We start from the raw sequence: 24,732 nt of genomic DNA on the forward strand, positions 1-24,732 counted from the left end.
ACCAGCGTGCATCTCAAGAAGACGACCTTGGTAATTAGTGAGAATTACCAAGAGAACCCCAGCTTTGCCAAATTGAAACGTTAGTCCCCATCAGAAATCACGTCCCACCGTATTTACTTGAATAATTAGTGGGGGAAATCTACTACTCAGAGGCCCCTCATTAGGTTTCATTCTTCAGTTAGCTTCATAATGAAAATCCCTCCTCGTTTTTCTGCTTGGATTAGTAATGTAAACGCTGGTCTTGATATACACATATATTTCTAACACAACTGTTTCTGAATACTCCCAGTTATGCTATTTTCTCACAGGAAACAAAGACATTTTCTACCACCCCAAAATTCGACAAAAAGATCGTTCCTCAACTTATGAACTTAGGGATAATTACGTAAATTACAAATCATTTAGTCAGTGTAATTGTACGTCACAATGAATGAAGGGCCCCAGGAAGCCCCCAGTAAGAGACCAGGATGGACAGGCGTGAAAGAGATCACCCCTCATGTCATGGATCTTACCTGTCTAACCTTTAATTGACGCGGTTCCCCATGGTCCTTGCGCAGAGGCCGCGCTAGACCTGGTCCAGATGAGCTCTTCATCCCGGCCCTTCCCGTCCACCCTCTGCCCGGCTCTGCCGGCACTGGCCGTTCTCTCCTGATGTCGCGGGCTCGACTCCCGAGTGAACAGGAGGCAGGCTCACTCCGTTGCCTGTGGTTTTGCCGGAGTTCACGTGACTTGTTTGGGGGGTTTTCCTACCCTTATAGACCCTTGATGATCTTTTAACTTTATATTTGAATTTTATGTTTCAGTGCTCTCATAATGTAGCACTTTGCTTGCTAACGATTCTGTTTCAAAGGAGGTTGGGATGGTGGGAATGAGTACTGGTCCCAGTGTGGCCCTTGGGGGCCCTGGAACAAGCCCGTGGACTCTTGGTGCAACTGCCCTGTCCTTGTGCAGCCGGCCTGGCAGCGGTGCCCACATGGGGCGTGGCAGCATTGGCATCCTTGACTTTGAATCATTCCCACAAATGGCTAACCGTCTCCTCACCCACCCTACCTCATAAAGCACTGACACTGATGATGGTAGAAACAGATCCTCAGATTTTAGGATGACATTTAATTTTTTTTGGAATGAATCTAGAGCTTTAATCGCTCCTGACTTTCTCAACTCAGAACCTGGCTGCTGCTTTGAATAATTATGCACTAGTGTCTTTTAATCTCACCTGATTTTGTGAAAGAGAACACAGTCTTTATTATACTGTTCTAAATTTGAGATTAAAACCATGGAAACAGCTGGTAGAAGAAAAAAAAGTGTTTCCTCACCACTAGAATTTATTGTGCTAACTATGGTTTCATTTCTTTCTTATAGCTGTTCCAAAATTGAGATGGCACTGACTTAAAAAAAAAAAATTCCTCATGGTAATTTTTCAGTTCCACCTGTAGGAGTTTGGTTCTGTTTCCCTTCGTTTAAGAAAATCTGATACATGTCGTACATCAATGCAGCTAAATAAGTTAATCTGAATCTTGGATCCGTGTTTATGTTGGCATCATAATTGCCCATGTTTTCTACTCTCTGTTTCTCTCCAGATTCTGACCATAATGAACAATGATCAAGTGTCCCAGCCATAGTTTTTTTTTTTTTTTTTAACTTTAGGGAATAATCTTCTTTTTCTTCTGGGTGATGTCATATTCAAACATTCTTTATTTTCTACCTGAAGACAGAGACAGTGATTTTCAAACCCAACTGTGCACCACAGTCACCTGTACAATGTAGAACACGCCCTGAACTCTGCCCTCACATGGATGCTCTAGAAGGAGGGGGTGGGGGGAGTCACTGCAAGGACACAGGCTTGTCACTTCCCCTGCCTTCAAGGGACAGGACGGCCCAGCCCAGCCACACCTGGGACCCTCACTGCTCCAAGGTTCCCTGCCACTGAAGGCAGTGTTTGGCCGTAGAGTGACTCCAGCCCCTGGGTCAGCCCATCTCAAGAGACGAATCCAGTGGGAGTTTCTGCCCCCAAGACACTAAGGCATCTGGAAGCAAACTCTCAGCCCCCACCGCCTGTGTCTGTTTCTACAAAAGCAGGCAGCTGAGCCAATTTGGGATAATTAGAGGGAAGCCTTAGTCTGAATCACTCAAGACGGTCAGTGGTGCCATTAATTCTAAATTCTCATGTGACTGCCGGGTCCCATTAGCTGGCTCTACTGAGCAGGTCATTATCTAATAGCTACTGTGGGCAGGTCTGTCTGCAGAAGACTTGTTATTCTTTACTAGGTTGCCTGTAATTGAAGAGGACTGTTTAATTTTTTTTTTTAAAGTTCTCTCCTTCTCTCTCTACTGAAAGGAGGCTCCGTCGATCCTAGTGACAGGCGAAGACAGAGCGGCCAAAGGCACAAGACCCGTGGCCTCCACCCCGGTGCCCGGATCCCCCTGGTAAGATGCCCGGAGGCCGGGAGCGGTGGGAAGGAGCCCTGTCTGATCCAGCATTTGCTTGTTGTCACCAGAGAGAAATGCATACTCCGTCGGTAACGCTGTTTTAAAAAATTAGCTTGCAGCTCCTGGCAGGCGGCTCTCCACACTGTGGCCACCTTCTGCCAAAAAATAGCATTTAAGTGATAAGTTATCCTGCTCAAGTATATGTGCAAATATGTATTCAAGTAGTAATGTTGTTGCATATGTATCCGTGAAAGGCAGTGTCTGAAGAGACGGCAGCACGCCTTGAGCTTCAAAGGCCTTTCCCTCTACTCGAAGAAGAGCGTAACTGAATAGCTGTTAATTAAAGATGTGTCTGGCTCTCTGCAGCTGCCCTGTGAGGATTCCTGATCTTTGAGTACGCCACACTCAAAGCGCCCTCCACGAGGGAGCCACTGGCTTTGGTTTTTTAAATGTCCTTTTATAATGGAGTAATTTGGAAGCAGAAAAGAAGGTTATTATAGTAAAATTAGCTTTAAAACCTGAAGATTAGATTGCAAGATACAGTTGGGAGGAACAGCTCATTTAGAGAACATTGGCATCGTTTAATGCACCATCAGGGCGGAAGCAGCAGCCGTCCGTGGTCCCAGGCTGTGGCATTCGCCCTGCATGGTGTCCTGAGTGACGTCTGGCATCTGTCCTGCCCTGCAGCCCTGCCCCGGTCACCTGCTCACTGCGAGAACCTGTGCTCTTAGCTGGACAGGCGGGGCACCCTCTCCTCTGGCCGGTCAATGGTCGGTGTCGCCGGCACCCGGGGGCCCCCCGCCCTCTGCCTTCAGCTGAAATGCTCGGCACCCTGGGGATACCTCACGGGTCCGGGCTCCCTGTGCTAACACTTAGTGACACAGTGTTTCCAACGCCTACAGAGTGTCCTGCAATTAATTCTGTTGGTTTCTGACACCAACTCCCGGGTTAGACAAAACCCCGCAGGCTGAGTGAGGGCTCAGTCCCACCCCTCTTCCCCTCCTTCAGACCCAGCCGGCTGCCGGCGTCTCTGCCCAGATGATTGCGAACTCAGGGCTTCCCACGACCTCCCCTCGGTTTGAAAATTTGCTAGAACGACTCACAGAACTTAGAAGAGTGATTTACTTATGATAGCGGTTTTATTATAAGGACACAACACAGGAACAGCCAGGCGGAAGAGAGGCACAGGGCAAGGTGTGGGAGGGGTCTCAGGGCCCCCATTCCCTCTTGGGGGCATCACCCTCCCAGGACACCAATGTGGTCACCATGTTCAGCCTCTCTGACCTGAAGGAGGTTTTATGGACGTCTTATTACTAGGCACGCCCTCTCCCCTCCTAGAGGGCGTGAGGTGAGGCCACAAACCAACCCTCTCGACTCGTAGCGGGTCCTTCCGGGCCCAGCCCCGTCCTCCAAGAGTCACCACATGGGGCATGGGAGCAAACTCGAGTGTGCTCAGAGGGGCTCCTTATGAGTAAAAAAAGACCCTCAATCACTTAGCTAATTCCAAGGGCTTGTGCCAGGAACCGAATGGGGGACAAAACAAAATTAAACTATTTATTTTTTATGACGCCACGAATGCTGTTTGGGGTCTTCTGTAACCAGACTCCTCACATGTGTTTCTAAGGCCAGCTCACTTTGCCACAAATCGTACCGGGGGTGAGAATAAATTCAGTGCGGGCGCGTAGCCCTGTGACTGTGTACGTGATGCTGCCCTTGGGGATTATAACTGGGGAGAAGACACGACCCTGGGCGCTAGAAGCTTCTGACTGTGGAAGCTGTGGTGTCAGTTCCTCAACAGTACTGTGTTACAGCACAAAATGCTTCCTGAGATCCCGGAGTCACACCGTCCTCGTCTGCCGCTGCCCCTCTGTGTGGGTCCTTTGCCTTGAATTATTAATCAGGCTTCCGGCCCGAGAGGCAGCCATGGAGGGAGCTATCCTCTCCTGACTCACAGGCTGTCACACTGCACGAGGGAGTCGTGCCACAGGGCAGGCGTGTCCAGGCCGCGGTCCGGACTTTCAGACGAGGCCGTGGTGCGCTTTCTGAGTGGGAGTTAGGCCCGCCGGCCGGACCTGGGCATCTTTCCCACCTCTGCTCCCCTATTTCCCTGCCTTCCTGACTCAGTCCCACCTGAGCGAGGCTGCCCGGCCTCACTGAGCAGCCCGGGGTAGAGGGTGCCAGTGTGTAAAAAACCCCACACCTGGGAGGCTGGGTCTGTGCATCCCCTGAAAAGTGGAAGAGGGACCTGGACCTCGCAGGGAGCAGGGGGGCGTAGGGGCGGCACCAGACCGGCTTCTACTGCAGCCTCCCTCCCTCCCGACTGGGGGAGGCTGTGTGCAGTGTGGTCTGACGCGCCCTTAACCTTGGTGTTGCACCCACGGAAGCCTTGGTGAGGACACACCCTGCGTGACCGCAATCTGCCTCTGGGAAGAGCTCTTCTGCCCTGGGGGCTGCACCTGTTGCACCCAGTGAGCTCGGGTCACCCACCACGACCCCGTCCAGGGAGTGGGCTAGTCGTCAGCCTGTGCCTGGGGTCAGCCAGGTCCTCAGGAGACGAAGGACAGAGAGACCTCCTGGAGGTGCGGGAGGCCAAAGCACTGCCTCCTCCACCCGTCGTCCCTGCCGGCCATCGCAGGCCAGGAAGCTTGAGTTCACCCATGTGTGTAAGGAAGCCCTCGCCCAGACTGAGAACATGCCAGGGACCCGCTGCCTTCAGCTCTCTGGTAAGCAGGGATTCACAGTGGGGCGTCCACGTGACAGTGCGCTGCGGAGACTGGGGGAGGTGACTGGGTCTGTAAGAGTCAGTGAGTCCAGGGATCCTGGCGGGTCCCCAGGTGCTGTCAGAGGCTGTGGTGACCAGAGGAGGGGGCAGGGCCACGGGAGGGCTCGGCTGTCTCCACCGAGTGGGTCTCCACCTCTCACGGCCGAGCGCCCGGAGTGCCTCTCTGTGTCCGAAGTCACCGTGTTCTTCCCTTGATGGTGCGTCCTCTCCATGGAGGTCCCCAGCCGGTCAAACTCCGGGCCCACTCCCGCCGTGCCGACCCCCATCTTGGCCTCTTAGGCCGGCGGGGAAGCCAGCGCTCAAACTTCCCTGCAGTGAGAGACCCCCGGGATGAGGAAGCTGGACTCCGCAGCGGGTCCCCCGCACATTCTCTGCCTGGTTGAGGGCAACGGCTGGTTGATGTAACAGCAGAGGAGGAAACACTGTGACTGTCACTGAAGGCGGATTCTCCTGGACGCCCTGGGCCTTGGTCGAGATGGGGCCGCCCGGAAGGCGTTTGTTCCGTGAAGACGGCCTGGGGTCCTGGACGACGTTCTGATGTGAGAACAAACCTCCTGCGGGGGCCACTCTCTCCGCAGGGCTGCCTGACGCTTCTGTGCTGTCCCCTGTCTCCACCACTTGAAAATGGGACCATAAGTTCATGGTCAATGACTGAGGGCTGGCAGGCAGCATCTTTCAGGAGCTACACAAAGAAGTTAAAGCAAGTGGGGTCTTCAGGGGCACAGGTGGATCCCGTCCTCCAGGCAGCTCCCACACCGCCAGGGTCTTGGGGCCCTTCCAGACGCCTGTGTCCCGAGCTGGGAGCTGAGGACCCGCGGGTGCTTCCCCTGCACACACGAGGCGTCCCTGTGGCTGGTCACTGCCCTCATCTCCAGCCGGCAGGTTATCGGGTCACTGAACGCACACTGGTGTCGGTGGGCGCGGCAGCCGGAGGTGCCCGAGCTGGAGACCAGGCTTAGAGGGTGAAGAACAGCACGCCGGTGTGTCCTGTGCTCTCAAAGCCCCTGAACCTTGACCTCACTTCGGACACAGGATGCGTGGTCCACCCGCATGGAGTGCTTCTGCAGCACGCCCGCCGGGTGTCCCTCGGGTCAACCCATCTGCCACTGTCAGACCCCACGTTCAGGGCTCAGACCCACAAGACTGTACCCCCCTTCAGATGCCGAGTGAACGTCCAGGCTGTCGCCGGTGCTTCTGACCGACCGGCTCTAAATCGAGGTTCGAAGCACCTCCTTCTGTGTTCAGTTAATTTGCTAGAGCGACTCACAGAGCTCAGGAAGACCGTCTACTTACTAGGTCATAGGTTGTTATAAAAGGGTACAACTGGGGAACAGCCAGATGGACGAGATGCACAGGGTGAGGTATGAGGAAGGGGCCCAGAGCTTCCATGGCCCCTCCAGGCACCACACTCCCCAAATCTCCCATGTTCCCCAACCTGGAAGCTCTCCAGTCCTTGTGGGGTTTTATGGGGGCTTCATCCCATAGGCACGGTTGATTAAATCATTGGTCGGTGGTGACTGACTCAACCTCCAGCCCCTCTCCCCTCCCCAGAGGTTGGGGAGGGGACAGAAATGTCCCACCTTCTAATCACAGGCTTGGTCCCCTGGTCACCAGCCCCCTTCCTTAGGGACCTTCCCAGAGTCCCTCACTGACATGAACTCGGGCATGGAGGAAGGAGCCTGGGATGTGAGTAAGAAGACGCTCCTTCCACCTCGACCCCTCCTTCCTCCTCACTTGGGAAGAGTTTAGGAGCTCTGTGCAGAAACGGGGACGGGGACCAGATACACACGTCTGGGCATAAATCACGATATCCCAGGAGGGAAAGTGGGAGCGGGGTTTCTACTCTCTCTTCCTCGAATCTTCGTGTCTGCGGACCCAGTGTGCCTCACCCAACCTGCCCCGTGAAGCCGGGGCTGCTCAGTCCTTCCAGGTCAGCCCTTTCCCAGGGACAAAGGTGGGCAGAGTGAGGAAAGGAACAGAGAGCAAAGGACAGAGAGGTGCTGCCTTTTCAGCTCAGAGACCTCAGCCCTGGGGATGTGACCCAGTGAATGTCCTGCAGATGGGACACTCCTCCTGGGACAGGGCGCTTGGGGGCAAGCAACAGGTGCAGAGAGGGACCTAGGGGTGTCTCTGTCGGGGGTGGCAAGGCATGTACCCCTCTCCCCACTGGGCTGAGATGGACGCTTGGAGAGAGAAGCAAAGATGACTTCCATCTTGCAGAACCCATAGACATCTGGATTTGCAATGTGAAAATGAGTGCAGGGATCCTTTTGTATGACAAAGCAGCAATCCCCGATTCCATGTGCTAAAATCCAGATCTTCATATAATAGGGCTGCTAAGTATGGATGCTTTGTACCGGACCTAACTAACTCTGGTGCACTAATTATGTCCTCTGGGATCTGCGGACAGCTAAAGAGAAGAGGGACTATGGCAACCATCCAGAAGTTTACAGCGGTGATTAAAGCAGAGGAACGTATACGTATTACTTAAAATGTGCATAAAACGACACATAAAATTAATTTTGCATGTCACAGCTGACTTGGTCTAGTTGAGACCAACCATAACAAGTGGATAAGCAGATTTCTCTTGGGGAATCATGTTTATTTACCTGGCCACCAGCTCCTTGCTTCAGTCCCACACGTGTCCCTGCGGCACAGGAACTGGGTTTTTTGTAGCCTAGATAGGATGTAGCCTAGATAGTGGCTAATTGTTGCCACTCCTCTATCTCCCAGGTAATAATCCCCTATTAAGTCCCTAATTAGCTCCTCTCTTCCCTCGCTGGAGAGGCTCAGTGGGTGGTGAAAGTAGGAGGTTGTGAATGTTTCCTACACTGTGGCCCTGGGCACTGGCTCTTCCCTGCGATGAAGGTGTGGTGTGGGCATCCGTGGACGCAGCCCCGGGCGCTTAGAGTCAGTGCGTCCCCGAGGCGGCAAAGGTACAACACAGACCCATCCAGCATCGGGGGAGAATTGGCCCAAGTTAGTCCCCCAGTGGAAAGCTTCTTTCTTAATAGCCAGGCTTGGAGCCAGAGGGGCAGGTACCCAGGAAACTGAGATGCCGGACTGTGTCCACCTGATAAAGAACATGTGGGGCCTCGCGTCAGGGGGACTTTTTGGCGCCCATGTTTCCCTGTGTCTGAGTGTATCCGATTCTTCGGGGAAGGACACCTGCCCAGCTGAGCCGTCTGCCCTCAGCCCAGCATCAGGTGGAGGTGACGTCTGGCAGCATCTGCCTGGGCCGAAAGTTGAAACCCCGTCGCTCTTCACCCCACAGCAGCACAGGACGGGGCCCGTTCCCCGCAGCCAGGGGCCGGGACACCTTCACTCACCCACTTCCAGCTGCTGCTTATTACCCAGGCCCTGCCCCTGCTGACCAGAACCTTCTCATGTCCGGCAGGCCCCCGGCTCCAGGACCTCAGGACGCCCCCCAGAGCCAGTGGGAGGACTGGGGTGTGCTGAGGCTGGTCTCTCACAGCCTTTGTGGGGTTGGCCCGGGGCTGCTCTCTCTGCGCCCGTGGATGCATGACCACCTCCCTGCCTCTGCGTCCAAGGCTGCCGGCTCCTCAGTAATTCTTGCTGAAATACCCTGTCCCCTGTGGGACGGAGTCACATGCCCCGGACTTCCCCACGTGGGCAGATCCTAGTTGACTGCACTTTCTCAGCAGCCGCATCGCTCCCTGGGTCCTTCCGCTGCTGTAGCGATGGCGGTACCGGGTCTGGTGGGACCAGGTCTCATCTTTGAAAACCCAGAGTGCAGGTCTTTAGGGAAGAGGGAGCTGGTGGGGGAGGGTGGCCCGTCCCAGGCACCACCCGCTGCCTTGCTTTCGGAAGGTCTTCCTGAATACTTAGTCCTTCCTCACCTTTGGGGTCTATCCTGAGTCGGGGTCCCCAAGCAGCACCTGGGACAGCGCTCTGGGTGCCTGTGAGTTATCAGTTACCTGAGGAATGATTTCCAGGGAGGGGGCAGTGGGGACGCAGGGCAGGAGGGGGCTGGGCTAAGCGAGGATGTGGTCTCAGCTGGAGGCCAAGCCTTGGGTGCCTTGGGCCATGAACACCTGGATTTGTCACATGCTTTCACCCCCTGGCTGTTAGGGGAGGCGGCCCTGGGGTGGGCATGGTCTCCAGGTGAGGCAATGACCCACTGAGCACGACTTTCCGTAGCCCAGGGCAGACCAGCTCAGGGGGCTGGGGGTGGGTGCGCCTGCCCATAAGGTTGATCCACGGGGAGGGCACCGACTTGACCATGACTGGGGCCCTGGACCGAACTGGAAAATTAGGAGACAAGAATAGAAGCTAGAATACAAGTCAGAAGGAATTTAAGAAATCACCTGGGGCTAGAGCCTCGCCCACTGAGGCCCAGGAGGCTGAATTCACTGTCTGAGGTGTTGAGACACAGAGAGACAGCCGTCCTGGAAGGCAGGTCTCCACGCCCTTGGGCTCCTGCATGCACGCCCCCCGCCCCCAGCTCCCCTCTATGACTCTTAGAGGAGGGAATAGACCAGTCGGCTCTGGGCATGAGGCTGCTGGGGGCTGGGCTGTGAAGCCCAACTCTATGGTGTGTGCGTGTTTGTGTGTGTATGGGTGGTGGGGACAGGATGACTTCCTGCCAGGACAGCGGTACCTGTCAGGTGTATCAGCTGCAGAGCTACGTTGTCCTACAAGTGAGGTCAGGGTTCCTGGGGTCCACACAGCAGCTCTTAAATTTTTAAGTGTATAGACAGGGATGCAGGGAGCCAAAGATGCTTCTAGAAGTTTTCACTCAGGCCAAGTGAAGTCAAACATTGTGAAAAAAAAAAAATTCAAGCCAGACTGTTACAAACGGAGCCTGGTGGCTGCCAGGAGCTTTGGTCTTGGAGCAAATCTTTCCAGCCACAGCCCAGCCAAAGAAGGCTTCAGAAGGCTGAATGTGGGCGAGTGGGCAGCTGCCTTTGTGCCCCAGACAAACCTGATTTGATGCGCTCAACAGGTAGGGAGGTGCCCGGGTGGGACCTGCCATCACCCCTGTGCTGCTGCTGGTCTGCTCGCCTCTTACTTGACATTCACTCAGGGGTGGAGCTACACATAACCTACAGCACAGCATAATTGCCTGCAGCTTTACGCTCAATAAAAACGTCTTATGCCAGCTGAGTTCTGCACCAGAAGACACGCAGCTTCCTCCAGGCCCCGAGAGGTTACCTGTCCCCTGCCTGGGCTCGCTGGGGCTGGGGGGGATCCAATCCATAGGCAGGGATCTAGTCCAGTTTGCCAGCGTTGCCCCTCGACTTCCAGCCCCTGTGGGCCCATGAGCCGCCCAACATCTAATAAAGGCGGGACCCTCGTGTCTTGCCTGAATTTTCCCGCAGCGGTGAGCACGTCAGAACAACACAAATCTCCATTCCAACCCCTGCCTATGCAGATGATGGAACAAAGGCCACAGAGGGTGAGGGTGGCTCTCAAGATCACCTGAAGGTCAAGGGCAGGTCTAGAGCTGGAGGGTGTGTCCACCGAAGAGGCGGGTCGTGGCCTTCCACCTGGCTGACCAGGCCAGCAGAGGCCAATGCTGTGGGCACAGTGCTGGGGTCTGGGTCACTGCTGGAGGGATGCAGGCCCGGATGCTGGCACCCAGGACGGAGAGGGGCCGGAGGTGAAGCGCGCTGGGTAGTCTACCATAGACAGAGATTTCTTCTCCACAAATCTGTCATCTCATTGCTCTGGAGGTCAGAATCCAACACGGACCCCACGGAGCTGAATCCAGGTGTGGGCAGGGCTGGTTCCCTCCGGAAGCTCCAGGCAAGGATCTGTTCCAGGCCTTCCCAGCTTCTAGAAGCATCGGCATTCCTTAGCCCTTTCCTCTAACTTCAAGGCCAGCAGTGGAGCATCTTCCAATCTCTCTCTCCCTCTACCCACCCACCCCAGGTGTGTGCGTGTGTCTGCCTGTCTGTCTGTCTTACTTCTGCTTCTGTCCTCACACCTTCTCTGACTCGGACCCCCCCCCTTTCTCTTATGAGGACCGTGTGATGACACTGAACCCACCTGGACAGTCCAGGCTACTCACCCCATCTCAAGATACTAACTTAATCACATCTGCGAGGTCTCTTTTGCCATGTAAGGTAACATTCAGAGGTTCTAGGGAATCAGATGTGGACCTCTTCAGGGCCATTATTCGGTCCACCACTCCCATGAACCTGGCCTGGCCGGGTAGTAAATCAGACAGACCATCTCAAGGTCATTTCTACGAAGGAACCTGGTCTGTACAGAGTTTCCCTAACATGAGGCTCATCCCCTGAACCCTCTGTCCGGCCCATGGGAAGTGGCCGTCTGGGCTGAGCATGGAGATTCATGGGTGGAAATGATTTTCTCTTTGGGAAGCAGAGTGGCTTGTGCTGGCTCAGATGCAGAGAGAGGGCAGACACCCATGTGTGTCTGTCTGGTAAGGCCGGAGCTGGTTGCTGGGAGCCCTGGCACTGCCCAGAAGTGTCCCTGATCGGTCTCCCCCCAGAGAGTAATCAAAGATCAGAGAGTTTCAGGTCACGTGGACTTGTCCCGCCCCTTCCCGCAGCTTCTGAGGAGCCCGAGGAGAGTCCTGTAGCTTTCGGGGCCCTCAGAGGTCACTGGGGGAAGCTGAGGTCCAGGAGGGGGAGAGGCCTTGCCCAAGAGGAATCTTCTGGAAGGCCCAGACCAGAAACAGGTACAGAGCTCATTTCTCTGCACCATCGCAAGACTGGTCACAGGACACAGCCAGAGGCCAGTCTGGTGGCCTTAACTGGCCTTGTTTGTTGGGATACATTGAGGCCAAATCCGAATTTCTGTGTGCATTCCCACGTTACAGACATCTTCCTTAGGAAGGAAGCTTTTCCTTTCTTTTGTTTTTCTTTTCTTCGCTATTTTTCCTTTGTAATCTTTTTCTCCTCCCTGGTAACCTTTCACAGATAAGAGGTCTTAAAATTGCATACTACTCCTTTCGGAGATTTTAGAATCCTACACGTGAAAACACAAAGCTTAATTCCCTGCTCTTCTAGAAACAAACCAGGGCTGAGCTGACTCGAGCAGCCCATTTGCTAGTTCTCTGCCGGAGAGGGGTGAGCTGCCCGCCTGTGTGGGAGGTTTACCGGGCACCACGCTCCATGTTACTCGGTCCCTGGATCCAGGGCCGGAGCGGGAATTCCGCTAAAAGGAGAGAGCTGGCCTACAGGAAGAGCTCAGACCTCCTGGGGTCCGGCTAAGCCGCTCACTTCTCTGAACTCTGGTGTCCTTACCGGTGAAATGAAGGTGAGGACGATGTCTGCCTGTGAATCAAATGAGATGACATATGAGAAATATCTGTAAATCACCCTGAAAGCCAGACATCGCTACTATCGGTCATACTTTGCGTAAATAATCTTTGCAAATGTGTGGATTTCAGCCCTGAAGGGCTTTTTGAGGTAGGGCTCATGCCAAGGGTCTTTGAGGGAAACTTAGAGGAGTTTCTCGATTCACACAGGTGTGTGGTCTGGACGGGCGATGACCGGGTTTTCTTCTTCAACCCGACGATGCAGCTGTCCGTCTGGGAGAAGCCGATGGACTTGAGAAACCGCGGGGACCTCAACAGGATCATCGAAGACCCTCCCCACAAGCGCAAGCTGGAGGCAGCAACAAGTAACTAAGAGACGGGCCCTGTGAACCCAGTTTTATAAGATTCTAAACTGTACGTTCCCAATGAGCATGAGAGGAAAGCATGACTCTCCAGGTTATGCTGGCAATTGACTTTGAAGGAATCGTGGTCCCTGTTTCAGAATTTAGTCATTAAGTTTTTATGGTGCTTTCTGCAGAGACACTGATCCTTCCAAGGGGGAGGCTCTGGCTTTCTTTTTTTAAATTTAATTTAATTAATTTATTTTGTATACAGCAGGTTCTTATTAGTTATCTATTTTATCCATGTTAGTGTATATATGTCAATCCCAATCTCCCAGTTCATCCCACCCCCTGCCCCCACTTTCCCCCCTTGGTGTCCATACGTTTGTTCTCTACATCTCTATTTCTGCCTTGCAAACTGGTTCATCTGTACCATTTTTCTAGATTTCACATAAATTCATTAATATACAATATTTTTTTTCTCTTTCTGACTTACTTCACTCTGTATGACAGTCTCTAGGTCCATCTACGTCTCTACAAATGACCCAATTTCATTCCTTTTTATGGCTGAGTAATATTCCATTGTATATATGTACCCCGTCTTCTTTATCCATTCGTCTGTCAGTGGGCATTTAGGTTGCTTCCATGACCTGGCTATTGTAAATAGTGCTGCAATGAACATTGTGGTACATGACTCTTTTTGAATTACGGTTTTCTCAGGGTATATGCCTAGTAGTGGGATTGCTGGGTCCTATGGTAGTTCTATTTGAAGTTTTTTAAGGAACCTCCATACTGTTCTCCACAGCGGCTGCATCAATTTACATTCCCACCGACAGTGCAGGAGGGTTCCCTTTTCTCCACACCCTCTCCAGCATCTGTTGTTTGTAGATTTTCTGATGATGGCCATTCTGACTGGTGTGAGGTGATACCTCACTGTAGTTCTGATTTGCATTTCTCTAATGACTTTCTTTTCGCACGAAGTTACTAACCTGGGGAAGCCCTCTCATCTGTCAGCCACTCAAAACTTCCTTTCCGGCACAGACATTAGCCTGCATTTAACTTTTTTTTTTTTTTGCTTTTAAAATCTGTTTTCTACTATCAAATTAGTGTGTACTGGTTAAACATTTTAGAAAATGCAGAAAAGTCTCACCTTTCAAGCTCACGCATGGTGCTCATTTTGATGTACTAATTCCTGTTTGGTTTTTTTTCTCCAGCATTTAATTTTTGTTCCAAGTGTCATAGGAATGCCCCTTGAGACCACATGTCACGAATGGGAGCACGTAACCCTTCCTCCTCACACACCCACTTCAGAGCTTTGTATGAAATCCATCCGTTCCTTATTTGAAGGGATGCTTGATTTCTATGGAAGTGCATGTGGAGAGGAGAAAGATTCTTCTCAGCTGTAGAGGAATCAGATGCTTGCAGAGCGCTAACTGTTCCCGATGATGCCCCAGCAAATCTCGTTTCCCCAAGAGTCAGAGGAGAACACTTAACATTTTCAGAAAGGATCCTTTCCGATTAGATCTCGTACATTTTTAATCAGCTGCTGTGTTGGGAAAGGCCCACTCCCTGAGCACAGGGGTTGAAACAGTACTGGCTTCACTGGGGAAACTTGAGATCAGCGGTTCTCCCTGACTGACCCGCAGAGCTTGGCTGAAAGGCCTGGAAATAGGATCTTGACCCCTTGAAGAAGTGTTTGTTTTATTTTTGTGGGTGTTTTGTTGGGTTTGCAGTGATATTTTTGATTCTGCCTCGGGTGGGGCTAACACAGATGACAGAGACCAGCCCCCATTTTTAGTGAGAGCCAGAGGTATTTGAATGGAAATTTAGGAAAAGGTATCGTAAAAGTTTTAACACTTTTATCAGTGCTGAAAGACATGGCAAAGGTTGCTCTTGCAAAGCTGGTAGCAGTTTGCTCGGATGGAGAGATTGACACGGTTAATAGGCCCCCCCACTTAAGATAAAGAGTAAACCCCCGTACCCGCCACCCCACCTGCTGCCAAGAGTCAACTCAGGTCAGCTGCTGTGGAGAAGAAGGAACGTTCTAGGTGCACATCCAACTGAGTCTGTAACACTGAGCTGTGCTCAGGGACAGTAAGAATTGGGTTTGTGATTTTGTTTCCTCCTTTGATTCAGTGGCATCCATTTTTAAAAGGGATGCTTTGCATGCTGAGTGGAGGCTTGAACCCCAAACCCCTCGCAGACACCCATACCCCAAGGCCCTCACTCTGGGGCAAGAGAGAACAGCACACCCTGGGAGGGGGTGTCCTGAGACCTACAAACCTCAAGGACAGTCGGGTGCAGTTTGTTTTGTTTCTTGCGGTACGCGGGCCTCTCACTGTCGCGGCCTCTCCCGCTGCGGAGCACAGGCTCCGGACGCGCAGGCTCAGCGGCCATGGCTCACGGGCCCAGCCGCTCCGCGGCATGTGGGATCCTCCCGGGCCAGGGCACGAACCCGCGTCCCCTGCATCGGCAGGTGGACTCTCAACCACTGCGCCACCAGGGAAGCCCTGGGTGCAGTTTGTCATAGCCATGATGTTTCTTTTCTTGGTAGACGCAAACAATGCAGGCAGATTCCTTGCTCCTTTCTTCAGCTGTCATTCTTGGAGATAATTGGGTGCTGTTTCTTTTTCTTTCCCAAGGCCTGGAAGGAATGAGAAAGGAAGGCACTCATTAGCGGTCAGTATACAGTTGCTGGCCTGTTTCTCTCCTCTGGACCAAGTCGAGTCAGGGCTGCGAGAGCAGAGAGGGGTCTGCAGAGTCCCCCACTGAGTCTTCTGCCCTTTCGAGGCTTGTGAGGACTGTACGTGGAAGACAGCGTTAAAAGAGTAACAGGCATGTCAGAAACGCGAAGGGTTCATTTGAGCAAAAATCGATTCCAATCCCGCAGCACCAAACTGGACGTGGTTAGAGCCTGGGAAGGCTGACCTAGTGAAGGTGCAGAGGCAGAGAAAGCAAATTACCTGATGGGCGACAGGTAAAGCCCAGCCAGCTGCCAAGACTGGTCCTCCTTAGCGTTTCCATGGATTTGTAACCTTGAGGCTTCTACTGGCTTAGATGTTGGTCCAATGGCCTATATCAAGTCATTTTGTCTGCCGCCTTTATAATGGCAGCCCCTTAACTACTCTAGGTAGATAGATGTGCGTTACGAGCAGTTACAAAATGAGCTTTAACCTTACGTACTCTTATAAAAAGAGGAAGACACTGCCTTAAACCAGTGTATTTTAACCTGAATCTTAAAGATATGCAAATGACCTCAATTCTCAACTTGCTGTTGCAGAGTAGAATTGGCATTTAAATGCATTACTTCTAATTTCCTGAGAGCCACTCACCTCAATTGTTCTGTTTGCTGCGAAAGAGGACAGGAAGTATTTCTGGAGGACTGATTAGCAAAGAGCAGGCAGAGTGGATGACCTCAGGCCACCAGCAAGGGGCGTTTTTCCCTGGCTGGTCATCCGTCATGACTCATCCAATGATTTGACCCTAATTATTATAAGAACTAGCTCTAGAAGAGATTGTTCTCGGTGGAGAATTTTGTTTTTCACGTTTTGTTCAACTATGAGTCATTATAGATTTGAGTATTGAAGCCTGTTTCTCTCCTGAAATGGAAGCATTAAACATTCCAGTTGATACTGATTATTTTTCAATAGACAAATGAAATAAATGAATTTGACAAAATCGCTGCCACGTTTAACTGCTAGTAGGTTTGAAGGGGCGTGCGTGTGTGTGTGTGCGTGTGTGTGTGTGTGTACTAGGAATGTCAGCTGTGGAAGGGAGAGCTAAGGGTGTCAGACAACTACGGGGAAAAGGATACAGAGGGGCCAAAAGTCCTAAGCGGTTCATCATTCGGCAACTCAGGGCAAAGCCGCCCTTTTCTGCATTCTGTTTTCATTGCTGAGACGTTCAGATGAAGGCCTGAATTATTTCCTAATTACCTTGCAGCACATCCAGACTCTTTGTGTCTCTAGCAGACACACTGTTAGTTGGGAATAAGGGCCTGTGGAGCTAACGTGAAACGAGAAGTACCGCCTTCACCCCGCCTCCGTTCTATGTCCTGATGTTCTCGGGGCTGCCACAGGTTTTTCAGCGTGGAGGGTACCATACCCATGTGTGTTTTTCCGCCAGCTTCAGCATTTCTCAAATCTCTTAGAGGCTCAGTTCTTCCACTGTATTTACCTGCACCACCAAAGACCTCTCTTCTGAGCGATGGGTAGTGTAGACTGAAGGAAAACTGAAAGTTGTGAGTTAACGTTTTATTCGGGGACCTACTGAGGACTAAAAGCCAGGGGGACAGCCTCTCAGATGGCTCTGAGGATCTGCTCCAAAGAGGCCAGGGAAGGAGCCAGGGTATGTAGGAGGTTTTGTCGAGGAAAAACAAAAACGACACACACATTTAATGGAACGTCAAAGATTACAGCTAATCACAAAAACCAGACATCTCAAGTTAATGATCCTGGTGCTTTTCTGTGGGAAGATCCCAGAGTCTGGGCTCCTTGAAATCATTCCTTAGCTGTGCATCTCAGCTATCTAGGGCCAGATCCTGCTTTTCTCCATCCTGAAGTCCCCTCAGGGCCCACCGTCAGGACAGCTGCTGTGGCTCATGGCTTGTCAGCGGTCAAACAAACATTCTTCGTTGACTGAAATGGCAGGAGACCTCTTTTTTTGTCTGAGGTAGAAATCTTCCTGCAGTCTAGCTGAGGCACCTGCTGCCTGGTCACCTGCACCGTCCACAGCGGGGTTCCGTCCCTTCTGCTGGGAGGGTTTGGTGCAGTCTGGTGGGGTGTATCAGAGGGCGATCAGATGAAACGCCTGTGGGCCCATCCTCTGGGGTGGGGGAGACAGGAGGCAGGCGGGGACAGAGATTAGGAGGAGTGTCTCCCAGCCCCTCTCTCCTGCCTTTCGTCTCCTCCCAGTGGATGAGGAGGATAGGAAGCGGGGCTGGGGCGGGGAGGAGGTGAGCTTTGGCGGGGGGGGGGGGGGGGGGGGGGGGGCGAGATGTGCTGAGCGGGGAGCGGGGAGGGAAACCCTGCACGGAAAAAGGGGCACTTGTTTCCTCATGTTCACTGCAGCCACAGGAGGTGGGCGCCATCTGTATCAGCTTCCTTTTGCTGCTGTAACACATCATCACAAACTTAGTGGCTTAAACCAACACCAATGTATTACCTTCCAGTCCTGGAGCTCAGAAGCCCAGCTTACTTCTCACTGATGTTGTTGGACCTGCATTCTTTCCGGAGGCACTAGGAGAGAACTCGTTCCCCTGCCTCTTCCAGCTTCGAGAGGCCACCTGGTTTCCTGGGCTCCATGGCCCTGCCCACCCGCTCCAAAGCAGCAATACATCTTCAGCTCTTCTCTGTGGTTGAGTCTTCTGCCTCCCTCTTCCACTTCTCAGGGTCCTTGTGATGACACTGGGCCCTTCTGGATGTCTTAGGCTCACCACCCGTCTCAAGGTCAACTGGTTAGGAACCTTCATCCCCCTTGCCTCGCAACCTAATGTATTCACAGGTTCCAGGGATCAGGTTGTGGACATCTTTGGAGGCCATTATTGTGCAATCCGTCATCTTTATACCTGTTTTACAGAAGAGGGAATTAAAGAAAGGAGACCAACTGATGTGCTCAAGGTCGCACTTCTATCCGGTGGGGGACCAGGGTTTGCACCCCGGAGGGTCTGACTCCAGATCTAAGGAGGGGCGCCTCGCCAGGCATCTTATGAGCATACGATAAAAAGGAGCTTCTGGAAACCGTTTTGCTCCTTGCGCCTGACACAGGACAGTCAGGTGCGGGGAGCCTTGCGCTTCCACGTGGCAGGAAGTCACTTGGCTTCAGTTGCTCTGTAAACATTTCAGTCGTTTATATTCAAGACAAATGTACATTGACAATGACATGCATTTCACCAAGGAGGACGTGAAACCGTCCCTGTGAGTAATCCCAGCGAGGACTTGTGAACGGGTCACGTTCCCGAGCATTGTTTGCCCAGGGACGGTGCACTGATCACCACACAGTGGGACCAGGTGCCGGGTACTCCAAAAGACCCAGGACTGCTGAAAACACAGATGCTGGGTGTTCTCCAGAGTGGCAGATAGGTGCCTCGTTTTTCATCCGCGAGGACTCAGGTGGATGAGAGGGGCTCTCCCCATGCAGAAGTCACCTGCCCTGGCTGTTTGGGAGGAGCCCTGACCATCACCTGGGACCTGTGTTCCATCCACAGCCCGACGCCACCTGGCAGCCTGGCCTACGCCTCCTCTTTGCACAACGAATGAACCAGGTGGCTCGTTAACGCCGTTATCAGCATCCGTGCCCACACTGGTCAGCCCCTGTAACAGGACCGCAAGTAAGGGAGGTGAGTGGAGACAGGTAATCCCTCCAGAGAATCGCTTATTGACAGAATTTACCAGGCAGCCTGTGATGGGAAAAGGGAGGAGCCGGACGTGCAGGCACCGCGGGGTCTTTAGGATGCTCTGTAACACTCGCCTTCAGTTTGCTGGACGGGCAGGGCCAGGGCTCATGCAGGTTTCTGGATCCCATCCTGAATTAGTGCTGGTAAAGGGGTTATGTCCTGTCTCTGTGCCTTCAAGACCCAGGACTGCTAAACAGGTGAGACAGGAACAGCATTTTTCAAAGCAGTTTCCCCAGAACTTAGTGCTTCAAGCTGCCCCGCCCTCCTGGCCCGGGAATGAGGGCAGCCGTTGTGCCGGTGGAGCTGGGACGGCCCAGCCAGTTTTCCACCCGGGGCCATTTTCCCCAAACGTTCCAGGTGGGCAGAGCACACGTTCTCTTGGCAGGGTTCCCAGGTCACAGTCTCAGGAGCTGACGAAGGCTTCAGCTCAGTGCTGCCTCATTGGGCAGGCGACCCACTAGGGGCTGATGACTCGCAGAGGCCGGGATGGAAGCACCGCATCACTCTGTCTGCTAGGTTCCCAAACTGCCTTGTTTGCAGACACCCCGGTGAAAGGACCGAACTTCGGCCGGAGGGGCCATCCCACTGCTGTGACAGCCCCATCTCGGGCCAGCACTCCTTGTGGGCTGTGAGCATTTCCAGGGGTGGAGAAACTTTGAGGTCTTGTTCTGCTGAGCAGACTGTGCATTTCTTGAATATCAAGGCTATTTGACCCGCTGTCAGTCTTTTCAGCCAGATGTTTGCAGACGCCCCTAGAACTTCGCGAAGATCTCAGGTCACATGCTTTGCTCATGTGTGTTAAGGTGGAAGCTCATCTGTGTTAAGGGCGTACGGCTGCCCTGGAAAAAGCTAGTGAGTCTGGAAGCGGAGGAGCGGAGCCCACTTAGGTGATGGACGCGACCCCAGCCTTGGCGAACAGCACCTGCCATTAAGGAGTGAACTCTGGACTCGCGCAGTTCACAGGCCGGAGCGCCACTGTTCCTAGGTTCCCGGCGGCAACTACAGCCCTGGACTCTTCCGAGTTGCGTCTGCCTGGGGCACAGGTGTATGCCGCATACCAGGGTTCTCCTCTGAATGCAAACGTGCCTCCCCCAACAAATCCGCTCCTGCAGTTCTCCAGCAAGTTTAACCAGACATTGTGCCTTCCCTTCTGAGAGAGGGGACCGAACATAATAGGGGTCATCACCTCCACTTGCCCAAAGGAAGACATTTGTCTCACAGACTCAGGAGAGCTTTGACCACCTGCTGCAGCCTCACTGCATGCTCAGTGCCTTTTTTTTTTGTGGTACGCGGGCCTCTCACTGCTGTGGCCTCTCCTGTTGCGGAGCACAGGCTCCGGATGCGCAGCGGCCATGGCTCACGGGCCCAGCCGCTCCGCGGCACGTGGGATCTTCCCGGACCAGGGCACGAACCCGCGTCCCCTGCATCGGCAGGCGGACTCTCAACCACTGCGCCACCAGGGAAGCCCGCTCAGTGCCTTTTTTAAAGAATGTACATGACTTTCCTTGCCGGTTAAAGGCATAAGACAATAAATTTTGAAAATAGGTAGATGTCTGTGAGTATGTATTGAATGTATTTTTAGTAGGACAGCTGAGGGATTGACGTGTTGCACTTTCTGCTTTTCACCATTGTGGGTATCTTTCCGGCTCCCCGTGTTCTGAGCCCCGCTCCCCCCATAGCCCATCTCTCTCTCTCTTTCTCTCTCTCCCCTCTCTCTCGGCTGGATAGCCATGACTCTTTCCAGTTGGGGGACTTGTAGGTCATCTGTTTGTGCGTGCACACACAGAACGCTGATATGAACACCTTTGTACACATATATTTATCTTAGGAGCATTTTTACGAGTACTTTTCTTGTATAAATTCATACGACTGGAATTGCCAGGTCAAAAGGTACATGCATTTTCTTTTGACAGATATTGCTAAATCGTCCTCCTAAAAGATCACCCAGTTCACATGGCCACTAGTAGACTCTGCCTGTTCTCATGAAGACTGTACATCATCCAGTCTCAAGTGTTTAGGCCCATTCATTGTGTCAGTTGGCATTTCTTTAATTGTGAGTGAAATTGAACCTTTCAGCTGGTTGATTGGCCATTTGTGTTGTTCTGTATTCCTGTGGAGTGTGTGTTTGTCTTCCGTATTGAATTATACGGAGTCCTGTAAATCAAGGAGATCAATATTTTGTCTATAGTGTGATTCCAATATTTTTCTCTTGATTTCTTTTTCCATAAAACGAATTGATCTTGAATTTTTTTCTTACTGTGGTAAAACATGCATATCATGAAGTTTGCCTTTTCAACCATTTTTAAGTGCACCGTTCAGAGGCATTTGTCAGTAATACCTTCACAGTATTATGTAACCATCACCATTGTCTCCCATCTTTTTCCTCCCCCGAAACAGAAACCCTGTAACCGTTTATTGATAATTCCCCTGGTAACCTCTATTCTACTTCCCATGTCTATAGATTAGCCTGTTCTATGTGCCTCATGTAAGTGGAATCATGCAGTATTTGTCCACTTGTGTCTGGTTTATTTCACTTAGCATAACATTTTCAAGGTCCATGCATGTTATAGCACGTGTCAGTGCTTCATTCCTTTTCACAGCTGAGTAGTATTCCATTGTAGGGATAAACCACACATTGTTTATTGATTCACCTGCTGATGGACTCTCGGGTTGTTTCCACTTTTTTGCTGTTGTGAATAATGCCGCTATGAACGTCGGCGTACAAATATCTGTTTGAATGCTTGTTTTCAGTTCTTTTTGGTGCATACCTCAGAGTAGAATTTCTGGCTCACGTGGTAACTCTATGTTGAACTCTTAGAGTAGCGGTCAAACCTTTTACCACAGCAGCTGCCCCATCTTTCATTCCCACCATTAGTGCCCACGGGTTCCACGTCCTTCTCCATATTATTTGCCAACACTTGTCTTCCTTTTTAAAATTCTTCTTCTTATTATTTTATCACCATCAGAGTGTGTGAAGTGGTACCTCACTGCGGTTTTGATTTCCATTTCCCTAATGACTCCGTGCTGAGTACCTTTTCATGGGCTTTTCGCGTGTCTTCTTTGGAGAAAGGTCCATTTAAGTCTTTGCCCGTTTGTAACTGGGCTGTTTTTGTTTTAGTTGTTGTGGCTGAGTTGTAGGGGTTTTATATATATTATGAATATGAATCCCTTATCAGATATTTAATTTGCAAATGTGGTTCCCATTCTGTGGTTTGCTTTTTCACTCTGTTGATAATAGTGTTCTTTTATGCAAGAAATTTAAAATTTTTTATTAAGTCCAATTTATCTGTTTTTTTCTTTCACTGCCAGTGTTTTGGTGTCATATCTAAGAGACCATTTTCAAATCCAGCATCATGGCTTTTACCCCCTACGTTTTTGTCTGAGATTTGCATAGTTTTAGCTCTTAAGTTTAGCTCTTTCAGCCATTTTGAGTGAATTTTGGTACTTGGGCTTTTTCAGAGACGGTTGCTGTCAAATTCTTTTTTTGTCATGTGAATGGACCATACTTTCTTTCTTATTTCTTTGTATGCTTTGTAGTTTTGATCGAGATCTGGACTTTCTGAGTGTGACGATGTGGCAACACTGGAAATGTGATTGTCCTACTCCTCAAGGATTTCTGATTCCTGCTTGTTGAGGGTTGGAGCCGCCCATTTGTGACTTTTCCAAACTAGTTTGTTAAAATATTTATTCGGCTGCGCTGGGTCTTAGTTGCGGCATGCGGGCTCTAGTTCCCTGATCAGGGATCAAATCCGGACCCCCTGCATTGGGAGTGCAGTCTCAGCCGCTGGACCACCAGGGAAGTCCCTCCAAACTAGTTTTTATGTGTGTATTCCTTGTCACTTTCAGTCCCCAAACTGAAGTTTCTGTTCCGTTATCTCTGAGGTCAGCTGAAGGACAGCAGCCTCTCCCCCCAGCCAGCACTGCCCTTGATGTTGAAGGTTCCAGAGTTCTCAAATACTCGACTCCAGTCACTTTTCCAGTTCAGCAGCTGTTTTGGTGGAGGGACGGACCCGAGAGTCCCCTATTCCACCGTTTTTCCTGACATTCCTTTGGTCTTGTATTTTTAAAGGCAGTAAATTTGTGTTTTCCTTTATGACTTCTGAATTTTGAATCTTGATCAGGAAACTTCACTCATGATAGAATTCTTCAAAATGAACAAAAATACCCTAGAAAATAACCAACATCTTTATAATTGTGTGAACTCATGTAAAAACAGTATTTCTTCAGTTTTCCTGGCTTGCCTTTGGTCTTCCCGAGTGTGTCCTGTGCGGGGTGTGGGGAAGGGCTGCCTCGTCTACACCTTAGTAAATGTCTTGATAATGATGTCTCTGCGTATCTGCCTGAAGGACAAGCAAACACAACCCACTCCTTCTTCAAAAGCCAGCCAGAGCCAGTGGGGGCCAGGAGGGGCATCGTAAGGGAGAGTCGCAGCTCCTACGTGGAGGGGTGTCGGTGGACTGGAGGCTAAGACGGGAGAGTGGTAGCGAGGGTAGATCCAGGTGGAATGTGCTGAGATGAGGGGCCTGTGGGACACGGAGGTGGAGAGCCAGGCAGGAGCCGGGATGGTAAGTGTGCCTTCTGGGGTCACAGCAGAGAGGGGATTGACTATCGGCGCCACGTATGGGCGCGTGGGGAGAGAGCATAGGAGTGAAGAAGAAAGCCCGTCCCCTGCCCGTCAGCTCGGTCACCGCAAAGGTCTCTCTCTAGACCACTGGTTCTCATCAGGGCAGGGGGTGGGGTGAGGCTCCGTCCCTTGGGGGACATTTGGCAACTACTGGAGACATCTGTGGTTGTCAGTACTGGGAGGGGTGCCGGGTGTCTGGGGGTCAGAGACCAGGGATGCTGCCCAATACCCTACGGTGCACGGGACGCCCCATCATCCAGCCCCATGTGTCACTGGAGCCAAGGTGGGGCGAGCCCCACTGGAGAGCCCTGAAAGGCCCACCTGGGCTTGGGCTCTCGCCGAGGGAGCGCTTACTGGTCCCACAATGCTGTACTGGGCAGGACCCGCTGTGGACGGGCCGTCGGTGGGAAGAGGCCACCAGATCCCAACCCTCTCAGCTCGCTGCAGCCCCAAGCTCTGCACCGAAAGCGAACCGGAGAGTAGATAGGGGTTGGAGCCGGAGCAGGGGGGCATTGCTGGGATTGCAAACCGCGTGTATGGAGAGTTGTCAGGTTTTATAGAAAGAAAAGGTGTGGAGGGCTTTGCAGTCGTGGAAATTCATATTTTTTCCCATAAGCTTCACATTCATTATGAGCTCATTACAGAGCGTCCTCAGGAAAGACGTGGGTTCAAGCAGTCCTGGGGGACGGCGGCAGCGGGTGAGGACATGGGTCACGCACTGCAGAGCCCAGAACCCTGCCCCTGTGCCCACACAGGACGTGGTTATGAGAAAGTGGTTTCTTGGGGATGACAGACACAGAATAAAAAGCAGGCAAGGAGGCAGTTGTGATGCCAGGGAGCGTTTGGACATCATTCAACCTGTCAGCACCGAAACAATGATGCTCTAGAACCATCTTTATACTCATTTTTCCT

The 24,732-nt window shown here is 51.9% G+C and overlaps 1 protein-coding gene across 1 annotated transcript in view; it reads left to right on the plus strand.

The window, feature by feature from the left end:
• The window catches only part of TCERG1L (transcription elongation regulator 1 like), a 204,739-nt gene that overhangs the window by 138,201 nt on the left and 41,806 nt on the right, over positions 1–24,732 (plus strand). The window contains exons 7-8 of the mRNA XM_065894682.1: positions 2,339–2,427; positions 12,672–12,826. Of these exons, the coding sequence (XP_065750754.1) occupies positions 2,339–2,427; positions 12,672–12,826 (244 nt within the window). The remainder of the gene's footprint in view (positions 1–2,338; positions 2,428–12,671; positions 12,827–24,732) is intronic.

The sequence above is a fragment of the Phocoena phocoena genome, chromosome 16, assembly GCF_963924675.1.
Source record: "Phocoena phocoena chromosome 16, mPhoPho1.1, whole genome shotgun sequence".
Lineage (NCBI taxonomy): Eukaryota > Metazoa > Chordata > Mammalia > Artiodactyla > Phocoenidae > Phocoena > Phocoena phocoena.